Here is a 17,834-nt window from a genome sequence, read left to right as displayed (position 1 = left end):
AAAAAAAAAAAGAGAGGTGTTTAGAATTCCAGGCTTTATTACCGTCTTAATAGAGGGTTGGGAGGAGCTGAGGGGCAGTTCTGTGAGAATGAATGACTTCTTGGAAGGGAGTTGGGGAAAGGGCATTTATGGGAAAGCAAAGGACTTTTTGGAAAGATAATGGGCCCGCCGGAGAAAAGATGGGAGGTAGGGTTATTTGGGGATGGAGGAAGTTTTGGGGTGATGGTGGGGTGTCTGGAGCCGACAGCCAAGAAAGAATTCTTGAAGACGTCTTTGGTGCAAAAAGGTGATAAAGCATGGGGTCTGGGGACAGGACCCGTGGGCTGGAAGAGCTGCACTGCAAGCATGGGGGTGACCAATTTATGGAGGCGGGGAGATAAGGTCAAGAGGGAGTTTCTAAAGAGACTTTCACATGCTAAAGACTTACTGGAGGTCTAGCTATTGTCAAGCTAAGGTTGTTTTTCCTTCTAGCAAATCAGTAACCTGAAGACCACGGGGAGTTCCTGGACTTCAGGCTGTGATGGGATGGCCTTTTTTTGGTAAACTGGTGCAGACTCTTATCAGTTTAATCCTTTGTTTTTTGCCCTTTCTTGTTTTGGCGTAGCCGGAGTGCCCAAGGAATATCATACATGTCCCACCTGGGGGGCGGCAGGGGTCGGGGGGCGGACTGGTGCTGTTAGCCTGCATTGTGCCCTTAGCTTGCCCCACGCTCCTTCATCAGGGACCACATCTGTTTGGGTGTGGTGTCAACTTCTCTTCTGACTTGTCTCCTTCTTCACTGAGAGATTAGAGTTGTTTCAGGGAAGATTTGTGGCAATTGAGTTCTTTTGGGAGGCTCTGCTTTAGGCAAATAAGGGATTTCAGGGACTCCAAAAACTTTTCACTCAATATAATTTTTATGCCACAGTGGCTTATTCCAAACCCCTTCACTGTCTCCACACTGACCCCGCCTAGGGAGTCTGTTTCTGGAATGAACTTCTTGAAGCGTAAATCTGATCATACTAGTCTCCCCTTAAAATCCTTAGTGATTTCCTCCTGGCTTTCAAGGTAAAATCTAAACTTCTCAGCATCTCATTGATGAGCTAGCAGAGTCTAGCAGTGGTTGACAAAATATTTTTGACCGGGATCCACAATAAAATGTATATATTGTGAACCTAACACCACATAAGTCTAAGTAAACCTAAAAGAGTTTCGCTAGCAGTGTGTACTCATATTATGCATGAGGTACGCTGGTATTTCCCAGCTTCTTCTATTTGTTGCAGTTTTTGTTTGCTATGGAGATAACAGACTTCTGTATCAACTAACCTATTCAAAGATATTTATTGGACTCATGCCATATGCTTTGTAATTTGCCTGTGTATATATGGGACAATACATACAATATATACAGACAATAAACAGACAAGAAGACAAATGTACAAAGTAAAAAGATAGTTTTGTATGGCAGTAAGAAGACACAGGATTATCAGGAAGTGATGGGGCCTCATTCAGCTGAGAGGAGGTAAAATCGCTGCTGGGCTGAGTGGGAAGAAAGCTAACGGAAGCCTGCCAGGCTGAGGGAGGAGCAAGTCCAACGGGGAGGTGAGGAGGAGGTGAGGAACCATAAGGCCAGTCTGGTTGCAGGATAGGGAATCAGTAAGGAAGATAAACCAGGCCCGGGATGAGAGGACAGCCCATGTAGGGCCTTTTGGGGGAAAGAAGGTGTTTGGATTTTATGTGAAATGCTGTGGGAAGCCATTGGACTCTGTGCAGCCCTTTCTTGCCTTTAAACTACATTCCTTAAACTCCAGGAAGGCCAGGATCTCTTCCTGGCATGACCTTTACCTCATTCATCACTTTTATGCCTCCTTTTCTTTAAGACTCAGATATTTCTCCAGGGAGCCCTCTCTCTGAGCCCGTAACACCTTAGATAGCAGTGCACTGTAACTGTCAGTTTTTCTTGTCTGTTTTCTCCTCAAATCACTAAGGAATGAATCATTTCTTTGTGTCTGCAGCCCCTGGCTCAGCCCCATCTAACACACACTTGGCAGATGATCAGGGAACCTTTATGAAACTGAACAAACTGCCCTCTGGTAAATTTCACCTCCTCCGGGAACTTCCTGCACACCTGCTGACACTTTTTAAAGAGTCCTCCCTGGGATTCCATCTCCAGTCCCAAATCCTGTGGTTCCTTTCTGATCTTTCTTTTTTAAATAAGTATTAGCCCTTTCATTGCAGCTCTCATCCTTCATTCTTCTCCACACTTTTATCTTTCTCACGATGTTCTTTTTTTTTTTTTCCTTATTTATTTATTTATTTATTTAAGTAATTTCTGTACCCATGTGGGACTCGAACTCATGACTCCAAGATCAAGAGTCACATGCTCTACCAACTAACCAGTCAGGTGCCCCTCTCAGGATGTTCTTGAGCAAGTGGTGATGCACAGGGAAAGGTTAATGGAGACAGCCAGAGGTCTAGAAGGCCAGGAGGTTGGCTGCTGCATTTCCTAATGTGCACTCCTTGCTACCTCTCCCAGAGTGGGATGAGAGGCTCTGCAAACCCCCACAGGGTTTCAGAAGCAGAGATACTTGAGGGGAGGTGGGAGAGGATTAGGGGAGAGATTTTTTTAAAATACATACATGATCTGGAGGCCTGGGTGGCTGAGTTTGTTAAACATCCGACTCTCTTGATTTCAGCTTGCTCAGGTCATGATCTTGAGGTGCATGAGTTCAAGCCCTGAGTGGGGCTCTGCACTGACAGTGAGGACCCCGCTTGGGATTTTTTCCCTTCCTCTCTCGCCTCCCCTCCCTGACTTGTTTTCTCTCTGTCTCTCTCTCAAAATAAATTTTAAAAGACCTTAAAACATACACACACACATACATATATATATATATATATAATATATATATATATATTATATATATATATTATATATATATACGTATAAACATATATATATACATATACGTATACATATATATTTACATGATCTGTATCAGACCCTAGAGGCCCATCACCCTTGAGAGCAATGGCAAATCAATTTTTTCTTTGTTTTCTAAAGTAACCTCTATGCCCAACGTGGGGCTTGAACTCATGACTCCAAGATCAGGAGTCACGTGCTCTACCAACTGAGCCAGACAGGTGACCCTAGAGGAGGGATTTTTGTCAGCAGTCCTCTGTGCTGTAAAAAGCCTCTCCTGATCAATAGCAAAGTGTTTTTCACTGTGGTTCACATAACAAATACATTTATATTGTAAACTAGCACCACATATGTGTAAGTAAATTTAAAAGAGTTTTACTGGTCGTATGTGCTCTTACTATGCATGATGTACTCTGTTATTTCCTAATCTCTTCTGTTTTCTTTGTTGCAGTTTTTGTTGAATGCCATCTGATTGTTGGCTAAGGCCTAGGTGAAGATACCACATACCATCCCTATGAGCTTGGGCACCTTCCTTTTCCCAGAATCCTCAGGTGCAAACAGACTTGTACCTCCTCATTGGATGGGGGTGGAGGGAGTATAAAAGTTTGCAGAAAGGTCTAGCAAGGTACCTGACATGGCGTATATTTCTGTCCATATCAGCTAAATGTAAAATGCATCTGTATGGGTCTGAGGAGTCTCCACAGAGTTGATGGTACCCTTGCTGACCTGGCCTACCATTGCCCAACAGTTTACCGTTGGTGGCTCACGCTTGAATTGGCAGGAAAAAGGAAATATTTCTAACTGTGTGTGTATGTTGCAGTGGCATGTGTATCTCATTTCCCACCCTGTCCGTGTACATAAACATGCATATACACCACCTCCTCTCTGCACAGTGGCCTCCATCACCTCCCCACTCTCCCAGGAGGAGGAGGTCCATCCTCCAGGGCAACAGTGTGGATGATCATGCCGCATAGACACTTGCAGACCCTGCTGAAGATAAGTTAAAATCTAGACTGACATTCAGCAGTATAAATTGGGAAGAAACAAAGACGCTTACAGACACTTAGATATTTTTGTGTTTGTGCATAATTTGGTGTGGAGTTTTGCTTTCTTTGGTTGGATTGAGTTTTGCACAGCAGGAAAGATTGGATAGACTTTTGGATGGGCCAGCCCTCAGTCTGAATGCTACTTGACCTTCCTAAGCCTGAAATTTGTTTAACTGTGAAGTGGAAATAATACTATGTATTCCTGAAGGAGTTAAATGGGATAAAGAGTGGAGAGTGCCTAGCACAGTACTTGGCATATGGTAGTTGCAGAGTTTTCAGCGCTTGCATATTTTCCTGTTCTACAAAAGGCATTGTGCCTTTACCTGCATTTGGGCTCTGCTCCTTTACCTGCATTTGGGCTCTGCTCTTCTTGGAGAGCATCCTTCCCCTCCATCCCCATCAACCCCATCCAAATCCTGCACTGCTTTGTCTGCGTTCATAACCCCTATAATACACTGAGTACAACCCACTGCCTATGGACATTTCTCTCCTACTCTTTGCATTGATCTAACACTAGCTGTTGGTGAGGTGATAATAGAGTAACTACAGCTCTTGAGGTTTCCATTTTTGTCCTTGAGAATACATTATTTTTTTTTTCCTTGGAGGCACTGGGGTGGCTCAGTCAGTTTTAAGCTTCCAACTCTTGATTTCAGCTCAGGTCATGATCTCACAGTTTGTGGGTTCAAGCCCCATGTCTGGCTCTGCATTTACAGTGTGGAGCCAGCTTAAGATTCTCTCGCTGTCTGGGGGCACCTCAGTAGCTCAGTCGGTTGAGCGTCTGACTTCAGCTCAGGTAATGATTTCGTGGCTTGTGACTTCAAGTCTCACATCAGGCTCTGTGCTGACAGCTCAAAGCCTGGATCCTGCTTCGGATTCTGTGACTCCCTCTCTCTCTGCCCCTCCCCTGCTTGCACTCTGTCTCTCTCTCTCTCAAAAGTAAATAAACATTAAAAAAATAATAATAAAAAGACAAAAACTTTATGACAACCACTTAAGAGAATGTGGAATTGAAATCACAACTTAAAGAATATTTAATATTTTGAAATATTTTTGTGTCTTCCATGACTCGCTATACATTAAACATTTTTTTTGAAACTAATTTTAATAATATATGTATATAAATGTGTTTCCTTTTTAAAATTAAAGCCAGGGGGGTGCCTTCCTGGCTAAGTTGGAAGAGCATATGACCCTTGATCTCAGGGTCATCAGTTTGAGCCCTATGTTGGGTATAGAGATTACTAAAAAATAAATAAATAAATTAGCCTAAAAATTTTTAAATGAAATCAAAGCCAAATCCCTTTGATGATTGCCCCCAAATCTTTCACTCATGCACTCTTTGTTTGCTGCACATCCTTCTGGATCCTTTTCTAATGCATTTTCACAAGTATTTATATTTTCTACGGGTTTGAGATGACTATTCCTGATGTCATTTTAACCTTTGCCTCATACTTCCCAGCACTCTATCCCTTTGTACTACGTTCTGAGAGGATTGGATGTTCTAGTTCACTACTGCCCTCTTAATCTGTTCTTATTCTGCTTTTCAATCCATATATCTAACCTCCCCCCTACAATTACATTTTTATTTCTAAGGTCTCTAAGGCCATATTTTCCATGGTTGCTCTTGTTCTGAAATTGTCTGTTCCTGTTTTGTGGATACCACCTTTTCTCTGAAGATTTTAATTATACCTGAAACTTTACTCTGACTCCTTTATGAACTCTGCTTCTTCAGATGTATGTTCAAGTGTATGTATGTTAGACATTTGAGGAAATGTCTGGAGAGAAGATAGTACTGCTTCTAGCTGTTGAATCCACACACTGTAGTGAGTTAGGGAAGATCAGAGTACTTGAAGGGTGGAAGTGTGGGTAGCCCCCCGTCTTTCTGGGCATCCTGAGCTCCTAGAGCACCTCCTCCCCTCTCCTACACAAGCTTCTATAGTCTGCTCCCACCTGGAAGTGTGCACTGGGTGGTAGGAGTAGTGCACAGAGTTCACCTACTGGCTTCTTCTCACTATGATTCTCCAAATAACAGCCCTGATGGTTGTCTTCATGTCCTTTCCGGTTTGGGCTTCCACCAGTTCTACCTTCTGCAGCAGAATCTTACTAATTCTGGTCAAGGGCTACAGGTTCCCTCTTCAGTCTGACCTTGGTGTTTCTTAGGGATTTCTCTGTAATCTCAACTTTGAGGGGTTTTGTTTGTTTGTTTGCTTCAAGCTCAGGTATCTATGTTTATTTGTTCATCCATTTATTTATGGTTTATACCTTTTCTGTTATTTTTAGGGATTCACTGAGGGAGGGGAAGACCATGACATGTTATCAGTCTGAAAATTTTAAAACTGGAAGCCCTGTTTTCTCTTTTAATTTATGCCCTGCTTTTACCAAGACTGACTTGTAATGACAGTACTGAGAGTGAGTAGCATATAATGACTGATGAAGAAGAGAGCTGGTGACTTTTTGGGTGCTTTACTTCTGCATTACTGCTTCTATAGTATATTATCAGCAGATTGTTGAATTGGGTCGAGCTGGACTGGAAAAGAATGTGTGGGTAGGGTGGGGGTGAAGTGTTACATAGAGTGGAATAGTGGCTGCACACATCTGTACCTGCTTACTTTTTTTCAGTTCTTGTTTTACCTGAAACTTGTGTGTTTACCTAAACCTGCTGCAAATTAAAACATCAAAATATTATATATAGTAAATGAAATTCACTAAGACATTATCAAGTATTAATGTGTTCTAGATGATTGTTATCATTGTCTAGACAAGAGTTATCATTTCATGTGGTTATTGTTAGTTACAGTAAGAGAAAAAAGAATCATTTTCCAGTTACTATTGAATTAGATTGGGACCAGGGAGTGAGAAAGACATAAGAGGTGTTGTCAGAAGGAATATTGGACACGTTTTCATTTCTTTGAATATATTGCTAGGAGTGGAATTTGTAGGTCACGAGGTGACTCAGTGTTTAACCTTCTGAGAAACTGCCAAGCTGTTCAAAACACATCATTTTACATTCGTACCCGTACTGTATGAGGGTTCTAATTAGCCCATAGCCTCATCAACACTTGTTACTGTTGATCTTTTTGATTATAACCATCCTAGTGGGTGTGAAATGGCATCTTACTGTGGTTTTTATTAGTATTTCTCAGATCGCTAATGATGCGGGGGCCTCACTTCATGTGCTTTTTGGCCATTTTTGTGTCTTTGGAGAAATGTCCATTTAGGTACTTTGCCCATTTTTTTTTTTTTAATTAGGTTGTCTTTACTGTTGAATTGTAAGAGTTCTTTATATATTCTGGATACTAGGCCCTTATCACATACATGATTTGCACGTTTTCTTCCATTCTATGGGTTGTCTTCACTTTCTTAACAGTGTCCTTTGAAACACCCATGTTTTAAATTTTGATAAAGTCCAAAATTCTCTATTTGATGCATAACTCAAATGCATAAGCATCCCTTTATGGCATAGAGACTCTGATGATCTAGGCAAGGAAGACATTGCTATGGAATGCTAAGGCTGGATTTTTTCCCTGCACAGTTTGCTCCAGGAAACCTCTACTCCTCACACTCCAGATTTGCTGGTTGTGATGAGGAATTGTACAGGTTTTCTGGCCCTCCGGAATGGTGTGACAGGTAGTGACACAGCATTCTTCAGTGTTCTGCACTTCCTAACAGGCCCTCCATGAGTGGAGTGAGGTAGTTAGCACTCACGGCGTTTGGAAGAGTAGCACTGTCAGTGAATCATAAATCCCATCTGAGGTGGAAGTGAAAGTCCTCTAATTAACCACTGTGACGGCGACTCACCCTCATTCTTGTTTTGTGGTTTCTCCAGTTCTGGACTTCAGCGATCCCTTCAGCACTGAGGTGAAGCCGAGAATCCTGCTCATGGGCCTGAGGAGAAGCGGCAAGTCATCTATTCAGAAAGTTGTCTTTCACAAAATGTCTCCCAACGAAACACTGTTCTTGGAGAGCACGAACAAGATCTGCAGGGAAGACGTTTCCAATAGCTCCTTTGTTAATTTTCAGATTTGGGACTTCCCAGGACAGATTGACTTTTTTGACCCTACATTTGACTATGAGATGATCTTCCGGGGAACAGGAGCGCTGATATTTGTCATAGACTCCCAGGTAAAGCTCAGTCTCAGGTACATGGAAGTGCAGCCCCGCCCCCCCCAGCCCCCCCCCCCCCCCCCCCCAGTTCAAACCAGTTCCTTTGTGATGGTTTTGGTTTGGCGTTTCTAGCTGTCTGAGTTCTGAGTTCACAGCTTGGCTCCACTCAGCTTTCGGTGGGGGTGGGGGAGTTTGTAAAGGGGAAAAGGCTCCCTCTGTGCATTCCTAACCAGTGAGCAGTGGGCAATGTGAGTTGAGTTGAGTATGTCTCAGCGAATCACAGAAACCTCACAACCGGAGGGGACCACCATACGGGCCAAAGACAGCAAATACGTGTCCCCCGTGAAACTCTTGGCAGACATCCATAAAACTGCACAGGTTCTCTGCAACAAAAATATGTGTATAAGTCTACATCTGAAAATGTTTACTCTTAGCTAGGAAGGCAAAGTTCTAAGGGTGCAGTTTTGCTTCTGAATTAAATTATTGTAATTATTACTAGTACACAATTGATTGACAGTGTAACTGTTAGGTATTTTATAGGTAACTATTAAATATAAAAAGTAACATTTTGATGAGTATATCTCTTAAGATGCTGGATATTTTCCCACTTAATTATTCATGCTTGAATAAGAATTTAGGATCAATTCTACTTTTGTTTGTGTAGATGTAAGCACTGAGAAACCTTGTTCACATAAATAAGTACATGGATTTGGTTGAGTTACAGCATTTGCTCAATTATTTAAACTCAAGTTATATCCTCTAAGCTGTCCTGTTTTCTACCACAAAGGATTGTTTTTAGTAGTTTACCAAGAGACATCCTGATTGGGCTTTCCTTTAACTTTGAAAGTAAAGACATGGGGACCCCTTGGCTGGTGAAGACCCTTGTTACCTAGGTATTAGTTATTCACTTTATCAGTATTCAAACTAGTCTTCTGAATTGTCTCTTTTGTACTCTGGGCCTTTCTCCTGTGAAGTAGGAGGCCAGCAGTTAAAGGGGAGGAGGGGGAAGGGAAGCAGCAGGACAGCAGGTGCATCTCAGGCATGCCAGTATTAGGAAAGAGTACAGGTAACAGAATTGGGACAATGACACTCTTCAAACTCTCCATGTCCATGCTCTCTTAGAAAGTGTCCTGGAAGCATAGCTTAGCCTCAGGTTTGTTTTGGTTTGTTTGTTTTTTTTATTTTCTTTTTTAATGTTTTTATTTATTTTTGAGAGAGAGAAGGTGAGAGAGAGCATGTGGGGGAGGGGCAGAGAGAGAGGGAGACACAGAATCAGAAACAGGCTCCAGGCTCAGAGCTGGCAGCACAGAGCCTGATGAAGGGCTTGAACTCATGAACCCCAAGATCATCACCTGAGCTGAAGTCAGACGCTTAACAAACTGAGCCACCCAGGTACCCCCCAAGGGCCCTCTTTTGTAGCTGTGGGGGAATAAATGGCAGTAAGTCCTTCAAGAATGCACTAAACCAGCTCTAAGTTCAGGACATGCTATTTCCCTGAAACTGGACCAACAATCAGACAGGTGGGCTCAGCACACCTGCCCCTTCCAGGAATGCTGATGGTGTTAGGGAGGAAGGGATGTGGAAACTGTTAGTAACAATGGTTCTGAGCGCGTGCTTGGAAAACCATTCTCTGAGAAGACTGCTCATGCCTGAGAGCATCATAAATTCATTCAGGGAACTAGGTGCCTGTTTAATATAATAATGAAATTTTCAGCTAAGCCTTTTAGTTCCAAGTGATTGCACTGTGTACTAACAGTGTAGCTGTAGGAGTGTGGCCATATGTTAGAAGGGGCTCTTTCTTTATTTTTCGGTGGGGGTGTGCAAGGGAGCGACTTTGCATTCTGGTGCCTGATCTGTGAACAACAGTGCCTCCCCTCCCATGGGCCCATCCGGAAATGCATGCTGTAGACACCTGCATCAGGTCCAGGGCCTGCTGTCAGTTACTGCTTTCCCGGCTGTCCCACTTGTGCTGACCCGTTTTCTGGCCCATCTGTGGCCTTGGCAGGAGCCCCTACCTTCCTGCTGAGGTCTGCCAGCACCATAAATTAGGGAGCTTGATCTTAGAAGAGCAGCTGGGTTGTGTGCACGCTGCTGGATGGAGGGCGAGCTCTTGGATGTGTCCCACTCATCTGTCTCTTCTAAGCTCCAGTTTTTCCCACTGCTGTTTCTGGACTTGCTGAACTAGGTAGCAGCAGTAGTAGCCGTACCCTTGGGGAAGTAGATTCCAGTCAGATGACTCATCTTTTCAAGACAGTAGCTTAGTAAGTACTCACTTCAGTACCATGTTGTGCTTATGTAGCAATTTGCATTTATAGAATTCAAATGTCCAGTGCAACTCTATCCTAGGTGTTTGTGATATGGCTATAAGGTGGCTAAAATAGGTTCACTTGCCTGTTTTTAAATTGCAGCTGTAATTTGGTTTTATTTTTTACCTGAACATGAAAAATGGAACTTAAATTTGGGTTGGTAAATATGTGTTTTGTTTTCTTTTTTTCCTTTTCCTAGCTGTAGGGCAGAGAAAGGTGTAAGAATGTTTGAGAAATTGGTCCTTTTAGGTTCCACTTTTTAAAATGTAGGAAAAATATTGTTGAGGGCTGTCATTTACTAAAAAGAAGGAATAACTAGAGAAACTGTTTCAGAGTCTAATATATACTTTTCTATTGGAAGCAGACTGTAAAAGCCATGTTTTGGGGAATATTTATAGGATGTGGTTTCAAGCACTGAAAAGAAAAGCAAACTTCAAGGAGTCTTGGCAGCCTGAAGTCACTGCCTTTATTTCTAAGCAGGGCTCTTTTGGTCTGACGCCTCATATTTTTATTTTTTCCTTGTGAATCCCTCACAATGCCAGTATTGCCAGATAAAGATATCACCAAGGAGAACATGTGTCCTCACAGAACGTTGTAAAATAAATGAGAATGAAAACATCAAGAGTGATTTCCTGTGAGCTAAATGCATGACACTGCCGGCCCCCCAGGCAGAGCCCACAAAATGTACCCCATCTCAGGGCCCCTGTTGGCCCCCTGAAGCCATTTCACATGTGCCTTGAGATCCACCATGGAATGTTGGCTTCATCTGCATTGGTGATTGTGACCTGCCTGTAATTCCTAGATATAATTTTTTTTAACTTTATTTATTCATTTTTGAGACAGAGACAGAGAGAGTGAGTGGGGGAGGGGCAGAGAGGGAGAGAGAGAATCCCAAGCAGGCTCCGCGCTGTCAGCACAGACCCTGATGTGGGGCTCGAACCCACAAACCATGAGATCATGACCTGAGCCAAAACCAAGAGCCAGACGCTTAACCAACTGAGCCACCCAGGCGCCCCCCCTAGATCTAATTTTGGAATAGAAACAAGGCAGTGTATTTTCCCCGAATTTTTATTTGTTGTAGAAGATAGTAACCAACACAGTGGGTAAAAATCATCCATAATCCCTCTGCCCTAATAAACCAAGTATGTTCTTCTTTTAAATGTTATTTTTAGTCCTTGTAGGTATGTGCCACTTCATCACTTAGTTGGTAATCAGATCATTTTATATGCCTGGCAGGCAAGTTACAGTAGCAATTTCTAATCTTTTGATGTGATACTCTCTTGACATTGGCTAGTTTTGCTCACCAACAAGGTCGCTTAACTGCTTGACTCCCCTCTTTAGTTAAAGACATAAACAAGAACAATTTTTGAGGTGTAATTTACATACAACAAAATGCATTCATTATGAGTGTACATGCAATTCAGTGAGTTTGATGAATGTATATACCTTGTAACCACTTCACAGTCAAGATATGGAATATTTCCACCACCCAAAAAGGTTCCCTTGTGTCCTTTCTCAGACAGCCTCCCTCCACATTTCAAGATGACGTAAATGAATTCTGTCTGGTGTTTAGAGATACATATGTATATAGTAACGTATAGAGAGATGACTGAGAATAAACACTAAACTCAGGATAGTGGCTACCTCTGGAGTGTGGGAGGTAGAGTGATGGCGTAGGCTGGGAGGATGGAGAGAGACACACGGGGCTTCAGTGTCTGTTTGATTTCTTTCTTTCTTTCTTTCTTTCTTTCTTTCTTTCTTTCTTTCTTTCTTTCTTTCTTTTTCTTTCTTTCTTTCTTTAAGTTTATATATTTAATCTGTATACCCATTGTGGGGCTTGAACTCATAATCTTGAGATCAAGAGTCACAAACTTGGGGTTCCTGGCTGGCTCACTTGGTAGAGCATGCAACTCTTGATCTCAGGGTTGTGAGTTTGAGCCCTGTGTTGGGTGTATAGCTTACTTAAAAAAAAAAAAAGAGAGAGTCGCACGCTCCTCCAGCCGAGCCAGCCAGGCACTCCTACTGTTTGATTTCTTAAACACGGAGATGTCTATGCAGATGTTCATCATATTGTTACAAACGTGTCATTGGTAGGAAGGAGAAAAAAGTAGTATTGTGTTATTTGGGGTCATTACTCTAGATGAGAGGTCAGCAAACGGTTTCTGTAGAGGGCTAGATGGTAAATATTTCAGGCTTTGCAGGCTGTACCATTTCCAAGGAGTTTCCGTAGAAGAAAACCAGTCATCTCTAACAATGCAACACAAACGCAGCCATAGACAATATATATAAATGAGTGTGGCTGTGTCCCAGTAAAACTTTACTCGTAAACAACATGCAGTGGGCCCAGTTTGGCCCATGATTTGCTGACCTCTGGTCTAGACTAGTGGCTCCTAAACCTTTCCTCCTGGCTCCTTCCTTATCCTCCCAGCGACCCATATCATGTTTTCACCTTGAACTGTTCATCACAGTTCACCAAGGGACTAAAAAATTGGGAAAGAATAGTATCCCAGGGAAGGTCCTAGGTATGGAGTCGTTTTGAATTCATAAAACTTCAACTCTGATCTTAATGACTGTCATCAAGCTAAATCATAACTGCCTGTAGCAGTGTTTTTCCAGCCTTTCTTTTTCATCTCTTTGTTAATGAAACTTAAGTTTTCAAACTTGAATTCCATGAAACTAGTTTTTATTTGGGCTTTTGCAAAATATTTTGGGGGGTTGTACCCACACGATTTACAGATTAGGAGTGTGTATGAAAGAAAAAAAGGTAACTGTGAGATAAGGTAATGGATAGATTAATTAACTTGATTGGGGGGATTGTTTCATGACATATACGTATATCAAAGCATCACATTGTACACTTTAAATATATGGAGTGTTTATTTGTCAATCAAAGTTCAATAAAGCTGGGGGGAAAAAGAGTGTCTGTGGAAGGCAGCTTAGAAAGGTTTGGCCTCCCTTGACAGGAATGTGCCTTTGTTCCCAGGACGATTACATGGAAGCCTTGGCTAGGCTCCACCTCACCGTGACAAGGGCCTACAAAGTGAACACCGACATCAACTTTGAGGTGTTTATTCATAAAGTGGATGGTCTATCAGATGACCACAAAATTGAAACCCAAAGAGATATTCACCAGAGGGCAAATGATGACCTTGCAGATGCTGGATTAGAAAAAATTCACCTCAGGTGAGAACAGAAATTTCTCAGCAATCACATTAATTGACAGAAGTTAGCAGGTGTGGAGTCCAAAGTCACAATGAATGATTTGGCATGGGCAGTAATTCACCTGTTTACCCTATTTTGTGTTATACACATTAGGACAGTATTTGGGAAAAGCAAACTTTGCATGTGTTAATTCTAATTTTTGGTGATTTTTTTTTTTTGGTTTTTGTTTAAATGTTTGTTTATTTTTGGGAGAAAGAGCTTGTGTGTGCATGTGTGCACATGCAGAGGAGGGGCAAAGACAGAGGGAGAGAGAGAATCCGAAGCAGGCTCTATGCTATCAACACAGAGCCCAAGGTGGGGATCGAACCCACAAACTGTGAGATCATGACCTAAGTCAAAATCAAGAGTCAGAGGCTTAACCAACTGGGCCACTTATGTGCCCCTTTGTTTTGTTTTTGTTTTTAAAGTTTATTTATTTATTCATTCATGTATGTATTTATTTTAATTTATTTTTGAAAGACAGAGAGAGAGCGAGCAAGCATGAGCAGGGGAGGGGCAGAGAGAGAGGGAGACACAGAATCTGAAGTAGGCTCCAGGCTCCGAGCTCTCAGCACAGAGCCCGGCGTGGGGCTCAAACCAGCGAACTATGAGATCATGACCTGAGCCGAAGTCGGACACTTAACTGACTGAGCCATCCTGGCGCCCCCCCCCCCCCACCCCCAACCTTTGTTTTTGTTTTTTAAGCAAATAGTCAAACCTAATGTTTTTCCCACATGTGAAAAACACTAGATAAAACTCAAGAACATAATCCAGGAAGTTAATCAATGCCGAACTTTACAGTTTGTGATGAATATGATAGTATCTATATGCACAAGTAAAAGAGAACTCTGAAAACACTTCAAATAGAAGTACAGAGGAAAATCATTTCTCTATTAGTTGTTTTTTAAGATTTTATTTTTAAGTAATTTCTATACCCAGTGTGGGGCTCAAACTTAAAACCCCAAGATCAAGAGTCACCTGGCCAGTCAGGCGCCCCTGTATTAATTTTTTATGGGGAGGTATATGCATCATTCAATTTGCAAATTGGAAAATGAAAAAATTAGATGCTTCAATACCAATAATGTAGCTGTTACTAACCTAACAGGTGTTTGTAAAGATGATCTGGTGTGGAATCTTGGAGAACTAAGAAAGCTCATACGGGCACATACCACTGCATCTTTAAGCTTTCCAGTCCAGCCAGTCAGTAGAAAAATGGGTATAATTCTTGCTTTTTGGGAGTTGGGGAAGAATGCCTTGTTAAGACATGTTCACTTTTTTACCGAGTTCATATTGAATTCTACAGGGGGCTAGAATGTGTGTGTACGGACTTAGATACAGAGGGCTGGGTACTGGTGTCATGACATGGCCTCAGCCATCTGTTCCCTAGTCAAAAGGAAAACGTGATGAAATATTTTCTCTTTCAGCTTCTATTTGACCAGCATATATGATCACTCAATATTTGAAGCTTTTAGCAAAGTGGTTCAGAAACTGATTCCACAACTCCCCACCCTGGAGAATTTGCTAAACATCTTTATCTCAGTAAGTACATAATTATCATCCTTGTAGAATCATTTGCAGAATTTTAGACTAACATTGCAAACAGTCTTATTTTTGAAGTGAAAACAGTCTTATTTTTGCTTGCTCTCACAACATTGCAAGGTCACTGAAATATTACTTTGGAAGATTGCTACTACATAACTGTTTCATAGTCTTTAAAATTTAACTCCCCAAACGATTCCTGTACTTCACTGATACAGTGTTTATTCAAGTTAGGCAGTCATTCAGTGTTGATAGAGCCCTACCAGATGTAAGGAACATTAAGGGTGGTTTTGGTGATGGTGTGCCTGGGTGGCTGAGAGGGTTAAGCTTCCGACTTTGGCTCAGGTGTTGATCTGCCGGTTCGTAAGTTCGAGCCCCACATCAGGCTCTCCAGATCCCCTGTCCCCTTCTCTCTGTGCCCCCTCCCCTGTGCACACTCTCTCTCACAAAAATAAATAAATATTAGAAAGAAAAGATATATTGTTTTAAATATTTGTGTATGTTTAACACTGTGGATGATGTGCTGGCTGAATGAGTCCTATAAACCGGCAGCTCTAGGCAAGCTCTTCTGTTCAGTTGAGTCAGATGTGATGGCTGTATGCATATTTACTCTGTCACTGTATAGTGGTGAGTTTGTTTAGCTTTTTAAAATTTATTTACAATCTACAGTCAGTAAAATTAGTGTTTTTACTTGCCTTTTCCTAACTGCAGGTACATCTCTAAGAGCCAGGAAACACTGCCCAGTTTGTTTACCTAAAGTAAATAATTTATGAAAAATAAGAATTTTCCATTTCATATGCAAATCCATTATAAAGGTTTATGTGAGGTTTTTAAATTTTTTATTAAAATTTTTTTTGTTTTCTTTTGATGTTTTTATTTATTTTTGAGACCGAGAAAGCACAGGCTGGGGAGGGCCAAAGAGAGAGGGGGACAGGAACTGAAGCAGGCTCTGCACTGACAGCAGAGAGCCTGATGTGGGGCTCAAATGCTTGAGCCGTGAAATCATGACCGGAGCCGAAGTCAGACACTTAGCCTGCTGAGCCACCCAGGTGCCCCTATGTGAAGTTTAAATTGTAATAAAAAAGAACAAAATTTTAGCAAATTAATCTTTGCTCATTTATATTTTACACTGAGGATGGCATATAATTTTTTTATGTAACAATGACATGTTCTGAAATCAGCTGTACCTTTAAGATAGCATCTTCTTTTTGTTTCAGAATTCTGGAATTGAAAAGGCATTTCTCTTTGATGTGGTCAGTAAAATTTATATTGCAACTGATAGTACCCCAGTGGATATGCAAACCTATGAACTCTGCTGTGATATGATCGATGTGGTTATTGACATCTCTTGTATTTATGGGTAAGTAAAATATTCTTTCTTTTTATTATCCTTTTTCTTCAATAAAAAAATTTTTTTTAATGTTTATTTATTTTTGAGAGAGAGAGAGAGAGAGAGAGAGACAGAGCGTGAGTAGGGAGGGTCAGAGGGAGAGGAAGGCACAGAATCCGAAGCAGGCTCCAGGCTCTGAGCTGTCATCACAGAGCCCAACGCAGGGCTGGAACGCGCGAACTGTGCGAGATCGTGACCTGAGCCGAAGTCAGACGCTTAACTGACTGAGCCACGTAGGCACCCCATATTTTCCTTTTTTAAAAAATGTTTATTTTTATTTTTGAGAGAGAGATGGGGGAGGGGCAGAGAGCGATGGAGACAGAGGGTCTGAAGTGGGCTCTGTACTGACAGTAGAGAGCCCAATGCAGGGCTGGAACTCATGAACTTGTGAGATTATGACCTGAGCTGAAGTTGGATGCTTAACCGCCTGAGCCACCCAGGTGCCCCTGGGTAGGAAAAATATTCCTAAAGGCTATGATCAAGCCATACTTAAGATTAGAAAATGAAACCTTTCACAACCTTTGTAACATTTGCATTTACTTATTTGATTTTAATACTTTTGTTTTAAATAACTGAGATCTATAAATATACCATTTAGCATGCAATAATAAAAAAATTATTGAGTAAATGCTTGGTATTCTGCTAATAAACATATTACGTTACATCATTAATTCCCTGCTATTCCATGGGAATAGGGAAATGGGAATTACTATCCCCATTTCACAGATGGGGAAACTGAGGTTCAGAGTGGTTAAGTTTAAGTTTCTAACCCCTGCTCACACTGTCAATAAAAGATAGGACTAGAATTTGAACTTAAGTCTAACTGATTCCTGGTTCTTCTACTGATCTGTCATCATATCATAATGTCATATACACTTGGGAGAGACTAAGATCCTAGAATTCTGAATACATATCTCTTATTAACAACACTTCTATTACCTTCTTCATTATAGGAAATAACTTCTGGATTCTCTTTAACACACTTTGTCTTCTTTTATGAGCAGCAGAGAATTATAAAACCAAGCAAACAATATTACCTGTTTATTATTATGGTCTTAGATTCTTAGAAAACAGAACTTGCTGTACATTTAGAATAATATAAAGTAAACCAGGAGTGGGGAAAACTGATTGTGGTACCAGACATAGAAACATTTCTACATGACTTTAAATTTCCTGAATGGGTGTTGTATACAGTGAATGGATATGAATTAGTTTGTCTGTCTTAAGATAGCAAGTTGTTGCCGTTGATTTATATTGGATCTACATGCTTATCCAGTCATTGATGAGGTAAAGCTCGTGTTCATCTTCCTTTTTACTCACCAGCTGTCACCTACCTCACACAGCCTCCTTCT

At 41.4% G+C, this 17,834-nt stretch overlaps 1 protein-coding gene across 1 annotated transcript in view; it reads left to right on the top strand.

The window, feature by feature from the left end:
• Window positions 1–17,834, top strand: part of RRAGD (Ras related GTP binding D) — a 40,163-nt gene that overhangs the window by 8,706 nt on the left and 13,623 nt on the right. The window contains exons 2-5 of the mRNA XM_042986804.1: window positions 7,769–8,064; window positions 13,336–13,535; window positions 14,978–15,092; window positions 16,310–16,452. Of these exons, the coding sequence (XP_042842738.1) occupies window positions 7,769–8,064; window positions 13,336–13,535; window positions 14,978–15,092; window positions 16,310–16,452 (754 nt within the window). The remainder of the gene's footprint in view (window positions 1–7,768; window positions 8,065–13,335; window positions 13,536–14,977; window positions 15,093–16,309; window positions 16,453–17,834) is intronic.

The sequence above is a fragment of the Panthera tigris genome, chromosome B2 (genome assembly GCF_018350195.1).
Source record: "Panthera tigris isolate Pti1 chromosome B2, P.tigris_Pti1_mat1.1, whole genome shotgun sequence".
Taxonomy (NCBI): domain Eukaryota; kingdom Metazoa; phylum Chordata; class Mammalia; order Carnivora; family Felidae; genus Panthera; species Panthera tigris.
This window is presented reverse-complemented; position numbering and strand designations above follow the sequence as displayed.